A 16,385-nucleotide genomic window follows, 5' to 3' on the forward strand; every position below is an offset into this window, starting at 1 on the left:
CACAAGTTTTTCATCCAATATTTATATTTTATTTTATTTCAGCTTTATTTTGATGAACAGAAACCATATGGGATAGTTAATAACAACACAGTTTTACACAAAGTGGACTAAAATACATAATACCAGTTTTTATTTCCATATTTTACAGGGACATCACTTGCTAAATTAAACATGCAACATTAGGAGGTCATGTGACAACAATGTAGCATACTACTGTTTTTGAAATATTAGTCAGTATACAGTATATACTGGGCAATATTTAGTAAGTTGAAAGCTAGTATTCGATTCCCTACTGACAGTTCTAACTGCTAAATAGCTTCCTTTAATAAAATAGTTGTGAAAACCTTCGGTCAGGGCTCAGATGGCTCCATAATAAGAATCAGCGTCCTGTCAGAACAGTAACAGTAACCTGAGACATAATGCTGATGAGATCATGTTTCTGTCCCGCTGGACGTCACTGCTGTTTCTGTACATTACCACACACTTCCTGTCCTTCAGAAGAGGACTGACCTCTGAACCCAATGTGGCATGTGTTTATTTTGCTGTGGGCAGCATTTTCATTTTCATGCTTACTGGTTATATGTCTAAAATGCTGAATATATAGAATGGTGCAGGAACCAAATACTAGCTTACTACTTGCTGAATACTACTGTGGATACTTTATACTGCCTATTTTTAGACTATGTTTGTAACATGCCCTCCTCTTGTTGCATTGCTAATTCAGCAAGTATTTTAATCCAATTATGTATAAAATGTGTCAACATTAAAAAAAATTAAAAACATTATTTAAGTTTGTTACATTGAAAATTGAGGGTCAAATTGAGTGCTTTGCATTGTGGGCATTTTGTGGGGGAAAATTGTGCAATTTTGGCAACTACAGCAGCTCATCTAGTTATTTCCATGCATACAGTATATACATTTGCATAATGTTTATAATATACATACTATACAAGATTTTCAGCAAACAAGGATTCGCTTTCCGTAGCAGTGCTGATTATGCATGGCTAAATTAATCTGTGGAGCCAGGCAAGGGTCAGGCCTTGTGTCCGCTGACTCACAGACTGAACAGAATCATACAACAGCAGAAGAAATCATCTACCTACAACTAAAAAATGATTTTATTAGGTGAAATAAATCATACAATTACAGCATGTTCATTAATTTATTAACCTGGTTACTCTTTAGGGTTTTTTTCTTCATTTCTGTCACCTTATGGAGTCTGGTGTTCCTTGCCACTGTTGCTTGTGGCTTGCTTAGATTTGGTTTAAAAAACACTTAAAATTCAGTAATATTATCGATTTGACTGCACTGACACTATTCGATGAGAACAATCCTTGAAATAAATTGAGCAGGATGCTAAAACTATTGTTTTCTGTATAGATGAATTAAACTTGTTTCATAAATGATTAACTTTACACACTTAATGAACTTAATCAAACTAACCTGACTTGATCTGAATGACAATAATGACACAATTGTCTTTTTAGAGCTGCTTTACAGTAGAGTTTGAATTTGCCTAATTTTCATGAAGTTTGCATCACCTTTTTATGACTATGAAGCCGCTTTGAAGTAATCTGTATTTTACTAAGCACTACAGTATAAAGGTGGCTTGGCTTGACTTTATAATATCATGTCAGAGGTGAGAGGTCTTAGTAGTAAATCTAAAGTACATCTGGTTCAAGTATGCACACAAACATGGATTTGTTCCACTGAGATGGGAAAAAAAAAGTGTCCAAAACATATTGGTTCACCACACAAGTCAATGAGCACAACCTGCCTAACATGTATTTAAACGCTTCACCTCGCTTAAGAACAAATACACTCTATATTTTTACCCACCTCATCAGAAACTCTGAACCGTTTGAGCAATGCCACCACGCGCTGCTTAAAGTTCTGCTGCTAATGGAGAAAGAGAAGCACACACACAGACATACACACTCATATTAACAGTCTGTTTACTACACAATGGCATCTGACAGTGATGACTGAGTAAACTCTCATTGTTCTCTGGCATTCTTACCCTGGTGATCGACGCCGTCCGGACTATTGACCTCCTTTGCTTTTTTGGTTTCCTTATCTCGTACTCATCATCCTCAAGATCCTGAGGAGCATGTACATACACGAGTCAGCAGAAAAAGAGGGAAATGAGGTTGCTTTGTTTGTATGTGTGTATGTAATCACCTGTCCTTGTGCTGCGTCATCACTGGCCTCCTGCTCCGATGAGAAGCTTTCATACTCTTCTTCGGAGTAATTATCTACCAAGTCAAATAAACAATATTATAAAAAGGACAGGTCCAGTCCTGAATATTGATTGGTCAATACAGCGTTCCAGCTAGTGATGTTCCGATATTGAAATTTTGGCTGATATGATAAACCAATAATGATTTGTAAATAATGCTATGATAATAATGCATTTATGATAACTCATAAATGGACAATAATATATATATATATATATATATATATATATATATATATTTGCTTTAAATAAAAAATAATAATTAAAAGGAAGTTAAAAGAGTTAGTATGCAAAAGCACTATAATGAAGGTCTCCCAAACTGAGGTTTTGAGGGGTTCATGAGGTGATGAAAAGCTAAATAATAATTTAAAAAAATTTAAATAAATAAAAAAAACACTTATTAAAAATAATAAAAGTTATATTTTATTTGTTTACCTGCATGTCATGTGACCATTAACCAGCAGTAGAGAACCATAAATGTGTTGTTAATGAAATATTAACTTAAAATCTCAGGGTGCACTTCATATTCTGAAAATATTCTAAATTATAAATGAGGAAAAAATACTTGCTAATAATCATAAAGGAGGAGCCTCTGGAAAGTTGGTTAGATAGAAAAAAAAAATAGAACCAATGGATTTAAATTATGAATTTGGTATTATAAAAGAGAATCTGTATGTCTGGTCTGAAACAGAATATACTGTATATTTTGAATAATCATTAATAAACTTTTTGTAAGAAATTAAGTTAATTTTATAAATAAACACGTGCACAGCAACTCGTGCCGAAATCTGATAAGGTGCCGATAGCAACAGTCACACTAAAATACACAATATAGAAACAAAACACCTGTTTAGTGTATAACTTCACATCACACATAGAGAACACAATTTGTAATTGCCAGAGACATGTCATAGACTAATTAAAAATAGAGGAGTATGTATGAATTTTTTACCAGAACATTTGATTTTCTGTCCCAGAATGGCTGCCTCCTCGTGGTCTATAGGCTGACTGGACAGGGAATATATCCAAATCTCTGCAACTTTACCCAGAAACTCCTTCTGATTACTGCAAAGAGCCAAGACCTGCCCACCTTCTGCAGGATGCTGCATCACCTACACACACAAACAAATCAGCATGTAAGCATCTGTATGCTTCAAAAGTCTTTATTAACCTCACTGAGGAATCTGAAATACCTCTGCCATGTCTATAGAGCCAGCAGCCAAAGTCTTGTAACCCAAAATCGTTCGGTTTTTGTACCTCTTCCTCCGCTGAAGCAGGATTTGCAACTTATTTCCCTCGCGTTTCAGAAAATGAGGGTACTGCTCGTATAAAAACATGCACACACAGGAGAGAGAGAAGAAAAACATCAAATTCAGTTTCATAATAAAACTCTAGAACGATTCAGAGCACACTGAAATGATGTCTTAAAAGCAATAGTGGCTCTGTTTCAAAACCTAGTAAGCTGCCTACACAGAAAGCATTTGCAGACACACTCCCAAAGCAAAGACTGTTTCTATGATACCTTCCTTTTGTTTGAATTTCAAGGCAACTCAGCATGTATACTTGTATACATGCAGCAAAAAGCAATCCATTAGTGCATTGCAAAGAGCGATGCAGAGTGTTCCAAATCAATCACTTTAGAGGTTCTTTGTCAGGCAAGGCAGCTGTCAATGTAAGTAGTAGATAACTAGTCAGTTCACTATGTTTTGGTTCAGAGCCATTGTTTTTATAGCCATTTATGATTGAGCAATTCGAAAATGTGTGTTTTGGGGATATCTTTACCTGTAGTGAGAATGTGAGAGCGAGATCAGTCTCCACCACACCAGCAGGGGGCAGCACTATCTCATGGGAGCGCAGGATTCGCTTGGAGCCCTACAGGCACAAACAGTCACTTTATGTAAACACATGCTGTGTTTCACTTAAATGCTCCCTCTATTATCACTCTGAAGAAACAATTATCCTCTTAATTAGTCATTATGTTTATTGAAAAGTGTTTTTTCTAATTTTGCAAAAAGGAATTTATCCTCATTCTGTATTGGTGATTTTTCTATTTTTGGTGACTCTTTTAAAAGAGACCCTTTTCATATTAATTTTATAATTATTTTATTACTATCCCTTGCATAATCTTATATTCATAAATGCAAATGTTCAAAGAAAATACCTTTATTTTTATTTTCATGAAAGATGTTGATATATATTTGAATTCTTTGAGGAAACTAAAAATGAATTGCTTGCAAGACTCTTCAGTGGTGTAATACTTACTCTAATACACTTTCATTCATTTCAGAATCTCATGTATTGTAACCCTCTTAGAATATTTTGTTTATTGTCTTAAATGTTGTGTTCTTTGTTGCAAAAAAATCTAGACATGCTGCAGTTAAAAAACAACATACACTTTATGAAGCTGATGGCTAACCTGAATCTTGACTGCAATGACGACAGAAATCAGCTCCTTGTCAAGTTCCTTCATCACCACTAGCTTCTTCAAAGTCAGACTACACAACCTACAAAAACAACAGCATTACTTACAAAAATAGGTGATTATACATAACGTCTGTCTAATGCCGAGGAGTAATCTTTGTAATGAGCATGTGGGAAAAGTGCCATCTTACTTGCCATGGTTTATGGCACAATGCTAAGTAAAGGACATAATTGTCATTTTTGGGTGAACTATCCCTTCACTTTACAGCTGGTTTACAGACAGGAATAGACAGGCCCTCAGTTGCTGTTTATTAGTAAATGATTGGGAATGTGATCCATATGTTTGCTCCTGTAACAGGATGCGAGTTGATAATCTTGTTTTCTAAATCCTGAGTTTCTTATCAGTAAGGCACTGTATGAACCTTCAATTTCCAAAGAAAACTCAATCTTCCTAAGAAAGAACAACTACTGCTCTAAAACTCTGATGGGAAAAATTCTGCAGCTCAATCTGATTCAGGTCTGCTGAAAACAGGCCCATAGCAGCTTTCAATTGAGACAGATCAGTCCAGAAAACAGCTGGAATTCATGGGGCTGAAAAAGTGGGGTTCAGGGATTTTAGTCTCTTGGAAACTTGCATACAAAAACTGTTTATAAAACGTTCCATTGAGTATCTGTCATTTTAGGCAGGAGGAACCGTTCAAATGAGCCAAAAATCTAAGTAATTTTACTAAAACATAATAAACACACACCCTCGCTCTGATACAGCAGTAAACCTCAACACTGTACTGACAGACAGTAAACCTCCATCCACTGCCACAGCCATATCACCCTGCAGCCCAAGACTGATTGCCCACTGAAGCTAAGCAGGGTTGAGCCTGGTCAGTACCTGGATGGGAGACCTCCTGGGAAAAGCTAGGTTGCTGTTGAAAGAGGTGTTAGTGAGGCCAGCAGGGGGTGCTCACCCTGTAGTCTGTGTGGGTCCTAATGCCCCAGTATATTGACGGGGACACTAGCCTATACTGTCAAAAAGCACCGCCTTTCGGATAAGACGTTAAACCGAGGTCCTGACTCTCTGTGGTCATGAAAACTCCCATGGCTCTTCTCGTAAAGAGTAAGGGTTCAACCCCGGTGTCCTGGCCAAATTGCCCCCCTGGCCTTTGTCAAACATGGCCTCCTAATAATCCCCAACCACTTGATTGGCTCTATGACTCGCTCTCCTCTCCACCTGTAGCTGGTGTGTGGTGAGTGAAGCGCACTGGCGCCGTTGTACTGAGGCTGCCGTCGCATCATCCAAGTGGATGCTGCACACTGGTGGTGGTTGAGGAGAGACCCACCCCCACCCCACATGATTGTAAAAGCGTTTTGGGTGTACCACAAAGTGCTATATAAATGCATCATTCATTCATTCACTCAACACAGACAGTGATAATGCAAATGAGAAATTTAAAGAATCAAAACTCCCACATTTGCATCACAGAGCCAAACATTTCTATAATTAAATTAGTAGACCAAAAAAATACATTAAGTCATTATTTGCTGATAATCTTCCCTTTAGCTAATGCTCTGAAATTGAATAATGCTGGCGGGGCAAATTTATGCGCATATTCAAATTGCAAGACAAATCCATTTGATTCTCACACAAAGCTACTGCATGACTTCAGAATATTGGAATATAATGTACAAGCTGCATACTTTTATGATGGATTACATAAAGTGATTCTTCTTAAAGAGGTAAACAGACACAGGAAGTACTCGTAATACCAAGTTTTAGGCATTGTTCAAATAAGTACAAGCTAGAAAGGGAAGGAATAAATAAAGAGAAAGACAAAGTTTTGGTTTTATTTTAAATTTAGGATGAAGTCAAGTAGCGTCGAAAGAGATGAGTTTTCAGCTGTCGCTTGAAAATTGTCAGGGATTCAGCATTCCGGATAGGGGTGGGAAGATCATTCCACCAGCCAGGAATGGTGAACGAGAATGTTCTGGAAAGTGATTTTGAGCCTCTCTGTGATGGTACCACGAGGTGTCGCTCACTAGAAGATCTTAGACATCTGGTGGGGATGTAGATTCGTAACAGTGAGTGGAAGTAGGTGCCGGCGGGTACTGAGCCTGTGGCTGTTCTATATGCAAGCATCAATGTCTTGAACTTGATGCTAGCCCCAACCAGTAGCCAGTGCAAGGAGATAAAGAGAGGTGTAACATGGGCTCTTTTGGTCTTGTTGAAGACTAGTCATGCCGCTGCATTCTGAATCGTTTGTAGAGGTTTGATTGTGCTTGATGGAAGTCCAGCCAGAAGAGCATTGCAGTAGTCCAGCCTACAGATGACAAGGGCCTGGTCAAGAAGTTGTGCAGCATGCTCCGTTAGAAAGGGCCTGATCTTTCTGATGTTGTGCAAGGCAACCCTGCAAGGTCTTTGCAATGTGGTCTTTGTAGGTCAGCTGGTCATCAAAGATTATACCAAGATTTCCGACCGAAGTTGATGGGGTAATTGTAGAAGAAATGGCATGTTGTAGGATGGCTGGAGAGATGTTTTGATACTTCTGCCTCAGTGAGGGGAAAAAATGAGAATATGGAAGTTTTAGCAGTGGGTGTGGTTGGTTTGAAGTCCTGTGTATGTGGGGCTGAGAATTGACTACTGATTGTTCTAGTTTTGTCTGTGAAGAATGTGGCGAAATCATCAGCTGTTATAGAAGTGCTGGGAGGTGGTGGAGGGGGACAGAGGAGAGAATTTAATGTTTTGAAGAGATCATATGTGTCTGGAGTGCTGTTGATCTTGTTGTGGAAGTATGACGATTTGGCAGTATGGACTTCAGCAGAGAAAGATGAAAGCAAAGACTGATACATACTCCGGTCTGATGGATCTTTTGATTTGCGCCATTTTCTCTCTGCTGCCCTGAGTTTGGTCCGATGCTCACGAAGAACATCGGATAACCAGGGGTTAGAAGGGGCAGCCCTGGAGGAGAGAGGACAAATATCGTCTAGACAAGAGGTTAAAGTAGAGCATAAAGTGTCAGTTGCTGCATTCACATTCCACACACAGGAGTGAATGGACGGCTGTAGCATAAGGCTTGTCCAGATGAATGTTGAAGTCGCCAAAGACTAAAAGTGGACTGCCATCCTCCGGGAATGAGGACAGCAGCCCATCCAGCTCCTCTAGGAAGGTGGCTAGAATTTGCCCAGGAGGGCAGTAAATTACCACAACCTGGAGTTTTATAGGAGCTGTTACAGTAATCGCATGAGATTCAAATAAGTTATAAGGGACCAGTTCAAGGGACCAGAGAGGCCCCTAGAGGCCCTAGAGCAGCCTGAACAGAGAGAGAAGCCAATGGAAACAGACCCACATGCATGCACCTAATAGAATATTGAGAAACACTTTATATATTCAAATCACATACTAGGTACTATGAGGACAAGGAGGAGAGAGAGAGAGAGAGAGAGAGAGAGAGAGAGAGAGAGAGAGAGAGAGAGAGAGAGGCACACAATCTCTCAAGAGATGAAGCCAATGGAAACAGACCCACATGCATGCACCTAATAGAATATTGAGAAACACTTTATATATTCAAATCACATACTAGGTACTATGAGGACAAGGAGGAGAGAGAGAGAGAGAGAGAGAGAGAGAGAGAGAGAGAGAGAGAGAGAGAGAGAGAGAGGCACACAATCTCTCAAGTGATCTGGAGGTTGGTATTGTTCACATACTATTCTCACTTTAAGACACACACACACAAACAAAAGCCATTCTTCTTCCCTGAGCAATTAGCATGCTAACTCTGACCACAACAACAAAGGAACACACAGCGGTTTTGAGCAGACTACATTCATACATTTTTCTCTCACATTCACACACTATCACCGATTAAAAACTATTTTTGCAACCACAAAAACACAAACTTAATGGTTTTCTACTGTGGCTGTAGCTGATGACCTCAAATTATCCTCCTCCTCCTCCAAAAAAAAAAAAAGCACAAGTTTGGATGTTAAAACAATCCTCAAGAAACAAAATTACGTTTATTGTTGGAAAATTAGGCACATTTTGAATTAGCCCAAAAAGTAATATATTAATAACATAAAAACTCTTTTGAATTTAAGCAGTATGTAGCACAGTAAAAATTATTTCCGTCCAGGCATGATTTTCATAAATTAAATACAGTACAACAGATAATGTCATATATAGGACGACTTCTAATTCTACTTTGCAAATATACTTTGCAATTTAAATAATGTATTTATTCCTGCATTATAGTAATATGAATGAAGATTTTACATTACAGTACACTAAAGTTAATTGGGGAAGATGATTATTTGTAATTTCTAAAACTTATATATTAGATTTTGATATAGATTTTGCAGTTAAATTTGACCGGTTCGCCCCATTAAAACACTGCCATATTGCAAGTTAATCACACACACTCAACAAATTACTGTAGTTTTAAACAGTCAACACACTATATTTATAATATTACATGAAGTAAAAATAATTTATTTGAGTGAAAGCTGTGTCAGAGGTTGATCATTGAGACCACCAACAAACACAACAGGAAACAATGGCCACACACACACATTTTTTGCTCTGTTTTTTCAGTACAAAGCCTGATTATTTCAGCTGGTGTGGTGTGAGACTGTGAGGTGTGTGTTCTGCGTCTCTAACTGCACACACATTCACGTCAATCAAACCCCTCTAATAACTATGAATAAATTCATATAAAGATCTAACAGCCCTCAGTGACCTCTCACAGAAGAACAGAGACTGTTCATCCTCACTGGAGTTGAAGATAAACGTGTCTCACTCCACTCAGCTGGATCCAAACTCAATCACAGCTCCATTACACACTCTCTCCTGCAGATACTGTGTGTGTTTCTCTCCGGCAGATGCTGCAGAGACTCTGAAAGCACAGAGGGAATTAGACCAAAAAATAAATTTAATTTGTTTCTCATCAGAAACCCTTAGCTCCCTTCACTCCTGAATCAGGTTACTCGAACATCTACTGTAACTGTAAGTCTGAAAGGGCAGTGCTAAGCGGTGAAACTGTGCTCAGGTTACGGGCCAAGACAGAACACCAGGATTAGCTGATGCATTAGTACACATAAGAGCTGACACCAACATTTCACAACACTTACACAGACACTGTGGGTAGATTTACACCCTTAAACCAGAAGCATGCAGCTCTGACAACATTTACAGAAGAAAATGTCCATTACATACACAGAAATGCCTTATAGTTTATGCCATGACCACAATTTAAAGGAGAAACGTATGATTTTTGCTCCACTAGTGGCAGCAAACTGAACTGCAATCTATTTTTTTGAGTGCATGACTTTGACGCCAGAACTACATTGCTTTTACCAATAGCATGAGCTTAATGCAGGACTATGACAGTGTTGTCACTGTTAACAAGGGATGGGCGATATGGGCTTTAAAATGTATCACGATAATTTCTGATATTTATTGCGATAACGATATCAATGACAATAATTTAGGGAATCCTGTTTTTTTAGAGAAAAGTATTATCTTTCCTATTTTTACCCAAAATAGGGTGTTGTGAGCAGTACACACGTAATGTGATGACCATTTAATTAACACTGGAAGCCGGTGGGCGCCCTTGCACAGAAACTCCACATATGCATAGTAGAAGTAATGCTCCAGGAAATCCCTAATATGAACAGAGGTATCCAGAGGTATAAAACGCTGATAGAGAAATTTTAACTGAGGAAACCTGAAGACAATAAACATGCGATTGCACAAAATATATGGTATCTGTGTTCTTTAAGCAATCTTGGGTATTTTTATAAGGATAAAGTATATTTATAATGCAATGCTAATCGACATAGCCTTTATCACTGTATATAATGCTATAAAATAGTATGATGTCTGCCTTATTTTGTGATACGAAACATGTCTGATCACAAAAAGAAGTTATTTCAAACACTCGACTATGTTATGAAGTTAATACGGAGAAAAAGCACGTCAACAAATAATATCTTTGTTGGACAACAGGTTTGTAAACGACTCATACACATGTAAAACTGTATCTCACACATGCTACTGTAGTACATTTACTCAAGGCTCAGACTGATTTTTGTCGCACTGTACAGCCATATCCAAACCTGTTCCAGATTGTAGAAGGAGCTGCTCAATTTCACGTCCGCCTTCCTTCACGTCACTCCACACAGTCACACACAGAAATATGTCAACAACTAGACTTTATCGTTATTATCGTGGGAAGAATTTTTACCGGTATATCGCAAACGATAAGATATCGCCCATCCCTAGTGTTAACTAAAACCACCAAAAATAGTTTTCATTAATCAAAAAATCTTAAATAAACAAACTATAAATATTAGATGAAAAACTTAAACTCAGAAAACTTACCAATTTAAATGTTGCCTTGACAACTAGCTAAAATAAAATATGTTTAAGCTGAACTGCTAAAGCACTAAATGTTAAAATATCTGAAATTGAAATAAAAAAATATCAAAGCGAAATAGAAATATATATTACAAAAAAGAACTAATAAAAATTACAAAAGCACAAAACTAAATTACTAAATCTAAAATTAAAATGAAAACTGAAAATATAAAAATAAAAGCTAATTAAAAATCTTAGTAAATACTATAATAGTATTAACAATAATACAAAATAATAATAATAAAATAAATTATAATAAATAATTCACCATATCTGACCAATGGGGAAAAAAAGGAGGGAGTGTGTGAGGATTTTTTTTTTTTGGTGCTGAAATTACATGCTTCAACTTAATTAAAACAGTTTTCTTTTCTATATTGATGAATTTCCAATACAGTGTATGTATGTATGTATGTATGTATATATATATATATATATATATATATACATACATATATACTGAATAAAATTATATACGCAACACTTTTGTTTTTGCCCCCATTTTTCATTTTTTCATCTCAAAGATCTAAGACTTTTTCTATGTACACAAAACCTCTGGGGTCTGAGGGTGTTTTGGGCCCTGGAGAAGTTTTGACATGTCCTAAGATATATATTGTTTAAAGAACATTAAGGAAAATTAGGCACATTTCCAGACCAAATACTTATTAATATTACATGACAAAAAATTATTCAATTGTGGTCAATTGTGATTTTAGTCGGTATGTTGACGTAATGGACATTTTTATATAAATAGTTACAGCACAGCCATAGATGGTGTGAGGGGGAGGGACATTGACACTCTAGAGAGCATCCGACCAGACAGAAAATTGTGTAGTACAGGATGAGTCATAAATATTTGGAGTCCATTTTCCTTGAAGAGACTGCAAATTTTAACTTTACAAATCGGCAAAACATTTAGAAGTACACTGGCAAAGACTGCATCAAACCTAACACACATGGACTAAAAGCCCCAAATCCATTTGGATTTCATAGGTTTCGTTTATGTGTGTCTTCCAAGTGTTTTATAGGCCAGTTTCCATGTTGGACTCATGTGCATGTGATCTCATCAGAAAGACGGTCCAAATATTCTGCATGTGTCTGAAAGTGAGTAAACCCCTGAGAGCTGACCTACATTTACTTGTAGAAGCTAAAAACACACAGGTTCTCACACACACATTCACACACTACTCTAACAAGGTCAGCTTGGTCCTAATTAGCTCAATTTCAAAGGCTTGAATACTCCTTAGTGTAAATGATGGAAGAGACACACACACACACACACACACACACACACACTAAGCAGTGTGTAAGTCTATAAGTTATTTTAAGTTATCATTGGTACGAAAAGCACATGACTAGTAAACACAAACAAAAACGTAATTTCTGCTGGGTTTATGTGCAGTCAGGTCCAAACGTCTGACACCAACTGACAACAATTTTGTTCCATATAAACAATACTGAAATTACATAAATAAGAAACTAAACATTAGATTACCATGATCAAATGAAGTTTATAAGTAAAGGAATTTCAGCAGATTTGTGTCACTGAACTCATTTGTACAAAAGGTCAAGATGTTATTGTACAGGTTGAACCACAAGACATTCTTTGGATCATTCTCAAATCATGCTGGAGCACACAGATCACAAACGTAAAATTTGGGCAAGCAAAATAATTACAAATGTTATTTTCTGCTACTAATACTTAATAACTAAAAATGTAGCATTAAATTAGAAACAAACGCAAAATTGAAGCATTTGCACTAGTGGTCTTAGATTTTTGTGTGCTAATTCAGGATAAACTGTGTAGCTTTTAAACAGAAAACCACAAACACACTTGACATTTTCTACATTATTTGTTTATCTGAAACTCTGAATTATGTTTACAAACTTCAAAGAGTCAAAACCGTCAAAACTGGAGCAAAGAATCGAGATAACCTGCACTGTAATCTGTCCCAACAACTGCAATAAAACTGTGCGTGAGTGAGAGAGAGAGAGATATAGACTATATAAAAAGTAATTCACTCACAGTAGATCTGAATTCATTTCACCCTGGTGAGATTACAGGAGTCCCTGACCTGTGTATGACAGAGAGAGACAGAACAAACGACCACTGATCCTCTTAACCTGGACAAACAGACAGACAGACAGGAGAGATCGAGTTAACCTAAGCCTTTAATGGAGATAGGAGAACATAAACCGATGCAAACAATCCTGTGTTTCACCTGAGCACAAGCACACGCTTCTCTGGACACACTCGGTTGGCTTCATTCAAGCTCATTAGGTGCAGATGTGAGTATGAGTGTGTTGACTTCCAGCAAACTGCAGTTAAAGACTAACACATGCTGAAAACATTTGAGTCAACATGCACATGCATCTCCTTCCCTTGTAAAATCAAGTGACCTACATTTTCCTACTTTCTCACTGGATCTCTCTCTCACACACACACAAACATAAAAATAGTGATTAGAAACACAAGAATTTAGTTGTTGCTGCTGCTGCTGCTGTAGAAACATCACCTGTAGCACAATGAGAGTTTAAAATATCATAAACGCTCTATACAAATGTACCTATGTATACAGTGACAGGTATTTAAAGCACTTGATGCAATAATATCATTGCATTAGATGAAAAAAGATCAAACAAAGCGGCATTCAATTTAAAGACAGCAGAAGCACGCTTATAATCTGTGGCTATGTCAGTACTGGTGAATAAACATGACTTTTTAAAATCAGTTTAGTCCAATATGTGAAATATGCAGAGAAATTCTAGCCAAATTATCATGATGGCCTACCTATTAATAAACAAAACAAAAATCTTTATAAATATATTATTTATAATTTCTATTTATATTTTACTTTTAATAATAATTAAAATAAAAAAATATATATATACCCTACCATTGAAAAGTTTGGGGTCAGTATGTTTTTTGTTTAGTTTTTTTAAGAAATTAACACTTTTATTCAGCAAGGATGCATTAAGCTGATAAAAAGTGACAGTAAAGCCATTTAAAATGTTACAAAATCTTTCTAATTTCAAATAAAAGCTGTTCTTTTGAACTATCGATTCATTAAAGAATCCTGACAAAAATGAATATAAAATGAATCTCATGGGAATATATCAAGCACAACTGTTTTCATTAGCATTGATAATAATAAAGCATGTCAGTATATTAGAATGATTTCTCATGTGACACTGAAGAGTGACAAATTCAGCTTTGCCATCACAGAAATAAATTATATTTTAAAATATATTAAACTTATTTTAAATTATTATATTTATTGTATGTATATATATTTTTGATCAAATAAATACAGCCTTGGTGAGCATAAGAAACTTCTTTTAAAAACATTTAAAAAACAGACTTTTGAATGATAGTGTATGAACCATTCAAAAATATTAATGTATTTAGGCACTTTCTGGTTTTCAAACTTAAGGTGAATGTTTAGTGGAGGAACCAGTTGGTCAAGTAATTTAAATAACTTGTTAATTCTGAGAAAAGGTCTACTTGAGGACAATCAAAAACATTGCAAGACGTGACAACAGTTAAAGGGGTCATATGATGCGATTTCAAGTTTTCCTTTCTCTTTGGAGTGTTACAAGCTGTTCGTACATAGATAAGATCCCTGAACATCTATCTGAATATGTATCGCTATAAAATGAGATTGTTGACCTCACTAAGTGCCTAGACAGTTGCTGGATAACTTGTTAACCATCGTGATCCAATCTATAGTCCTATAGACCACAATTCCCACGCTTTACAGAAGAGATAAATAAATGACAAGATCTGAAATGCAGAACAGAAAACAGCGCAGCTGACTGAAAAATTGTGAACTGATATTTTCTATTTGTACGTGTAATATATTTACACACACACAGTTGTGCATTGTTTTCATATCCAGTGTTTGGTTAAACACTGTGTTAGTTTCTGTCTTTACACAACAAACAGACACACATTCAGTGATCAGGAATGGAGAATTCAAGTTGGCCACAGCTTTATTTAAACACAAAACCAATGTGCCCCACTCCCATGTGGTCATGCACATGTGATCAGGATGTTCAGGCTAGTTTTGTATTCTTGATAACCATAATTCATAGCCCTACTGCTGTTGGCTCACACCGGGGCTTCTAGGAAAGAGCAGGTCATGGTCCACAAACCAGCTATTTTTGTCTTTGGTGTGCAGACTCCCAGAATCCCCAGGGTGTAAGGCATCTGTTCTTTAGGGTGTGCTCAGATGCCGGTTTGCTCTGGAATCTTCTGAATCTCTGGACCTCACAGTGATGTTGATGATCAGTTTTTACAAAGAGCTGCACTGCTAATACACTTTGATCAACAGAGTTTAAAATAAGTCCATCAAAATAATTTCAGCACAAAAAATTTGAAGGTACTCGGTTTATGAAGAAGGATCTAGGTGACTTTAAAAAGAACAGTTCACCCAAAAATATCAATTCTGTCATCAATAACTCACCCTCATGTTGTTCTAAACCTGAATGTCTCTTCAGACCAAACGCATGATTATTTACTTTATTTTTGACCACATGCAAATAATTAACAAATACAGACACCAGCTCTGCTAAAAAAAAAAAAGTCAAACATGACATTGTAGGCTGTTTTCACAGAACGTCTAGGTGACTTTAAAAAGAACAGTTCACCCAAAAATATCAATTCTGTCATCAATAACTCACCCTCATGTTGTTCTAAACCTGAATGTCTCTTCAGACCAAACGCATGATTATTTACTTTATTTTTGACCACATGCAAATAATTAACAAATACAGACACCAGCTCTGCTAAAAAAAAAAAGTCAAACATGACATTGTAGGCTGTTTTCACAGAACCTGATGAACTGGGTTTGAAGTTCCTGTGTCGTGGTTTTATATGATGCAGGTGTAAAAGGAGACATCAGCAAACATTTCAAACAAAGTCAGAGGAATTTTATCATCTGAACGACTGGCTATTGACTGCAGGAGGGGTGTGTGTGTGTGTGTGTGTGCTTGTCACAGTCTTTTTAACAAACCTTCAGACTTGACCAGACTGGAATCTGAAGGAATGAGAACCAAACACAATTAGAGAGCAAAACACACACACACACACAAACACACACACACACACATCCCTACACCTACACCTACCCACCACCTGTCTTACTTTAAGAGCTGAACAAGCAGATAGCTGTGCACTGGTGTGTGTGTGTGTGTGTGTGTGTGTGTGTGCGTGCGCAAGAAGTCACTTCATTTCCTGCCATATGCACAGATAAATTCTAGTTATATTAAACATAAAGACCAATTATATATATATATATATATATATATATATATATATATATA

The 16,385-nt window shown here is 36.7% G+C and overlaps 1 protein-coding gene across 1 annotated transcript in view; it reads right to left on the reverse strand.

The window, feature by feature from the left end:
* LOC107553177 (phosphofurin acidic cluster sorting protein 2-like) overlaps window positions 1-16,385 on the reverse strand; it is a 38,438-nt gene that overhangs the window by 14,742 nt on the left and 7,311 nt on the right. Inside the window, exons 2-8 of the mRNA XM_016235311.1 lie at window positions 4,656-4,743; window positions 4,022-4,111; window positions 3,433-3,558; window positions 3,192-3,351; window positions 2,182-2,255; window positions 2,021-2,101; window positions 1,840-1,899 (exon numbers count right to left, since the gene is read on the reverse strand). Coding sequence (XP_016090797.1) covers window positions 1,840-1,899; window positions 2,021-2,101; window positions 2,182-2,255; window positions 3,192-3,351; window positions 3,433-3,558; window positions 4,022-4,111; window positions 4,656-4,743 — 679 coding nt within the window. The remainder of the gene's footprint in view (window positions 1-1,839; window positions 1,900-2,020; window positions 2,102-2,181; window positions 2,256-3,191; window positions 3,352-3,432; window positions 3,559-4,021; window positions 4,112-4,655; window positions 4,744-16,385) is intronic.

Source organism: Sinocyclocheilus grahami, unplaced genomic scaffold, assembly GCF_001515645.1.
Source record: "Sinocyclocheilus grahami isolate Dianchi unplaced genomic scaffold, SAMN03320097.WGS_v1.1 scaffold466.1, whole genome shotgun sequence".
In the NCBI taxonomy this organism is placed as follows: domain Eukaryota; kingdom Metazoa; phylum Chordata; class Actinopteri; order Cypriniformes; family Cyprinidae; genus Sinocyclocheilus; species Sinocyclocheilus grahami.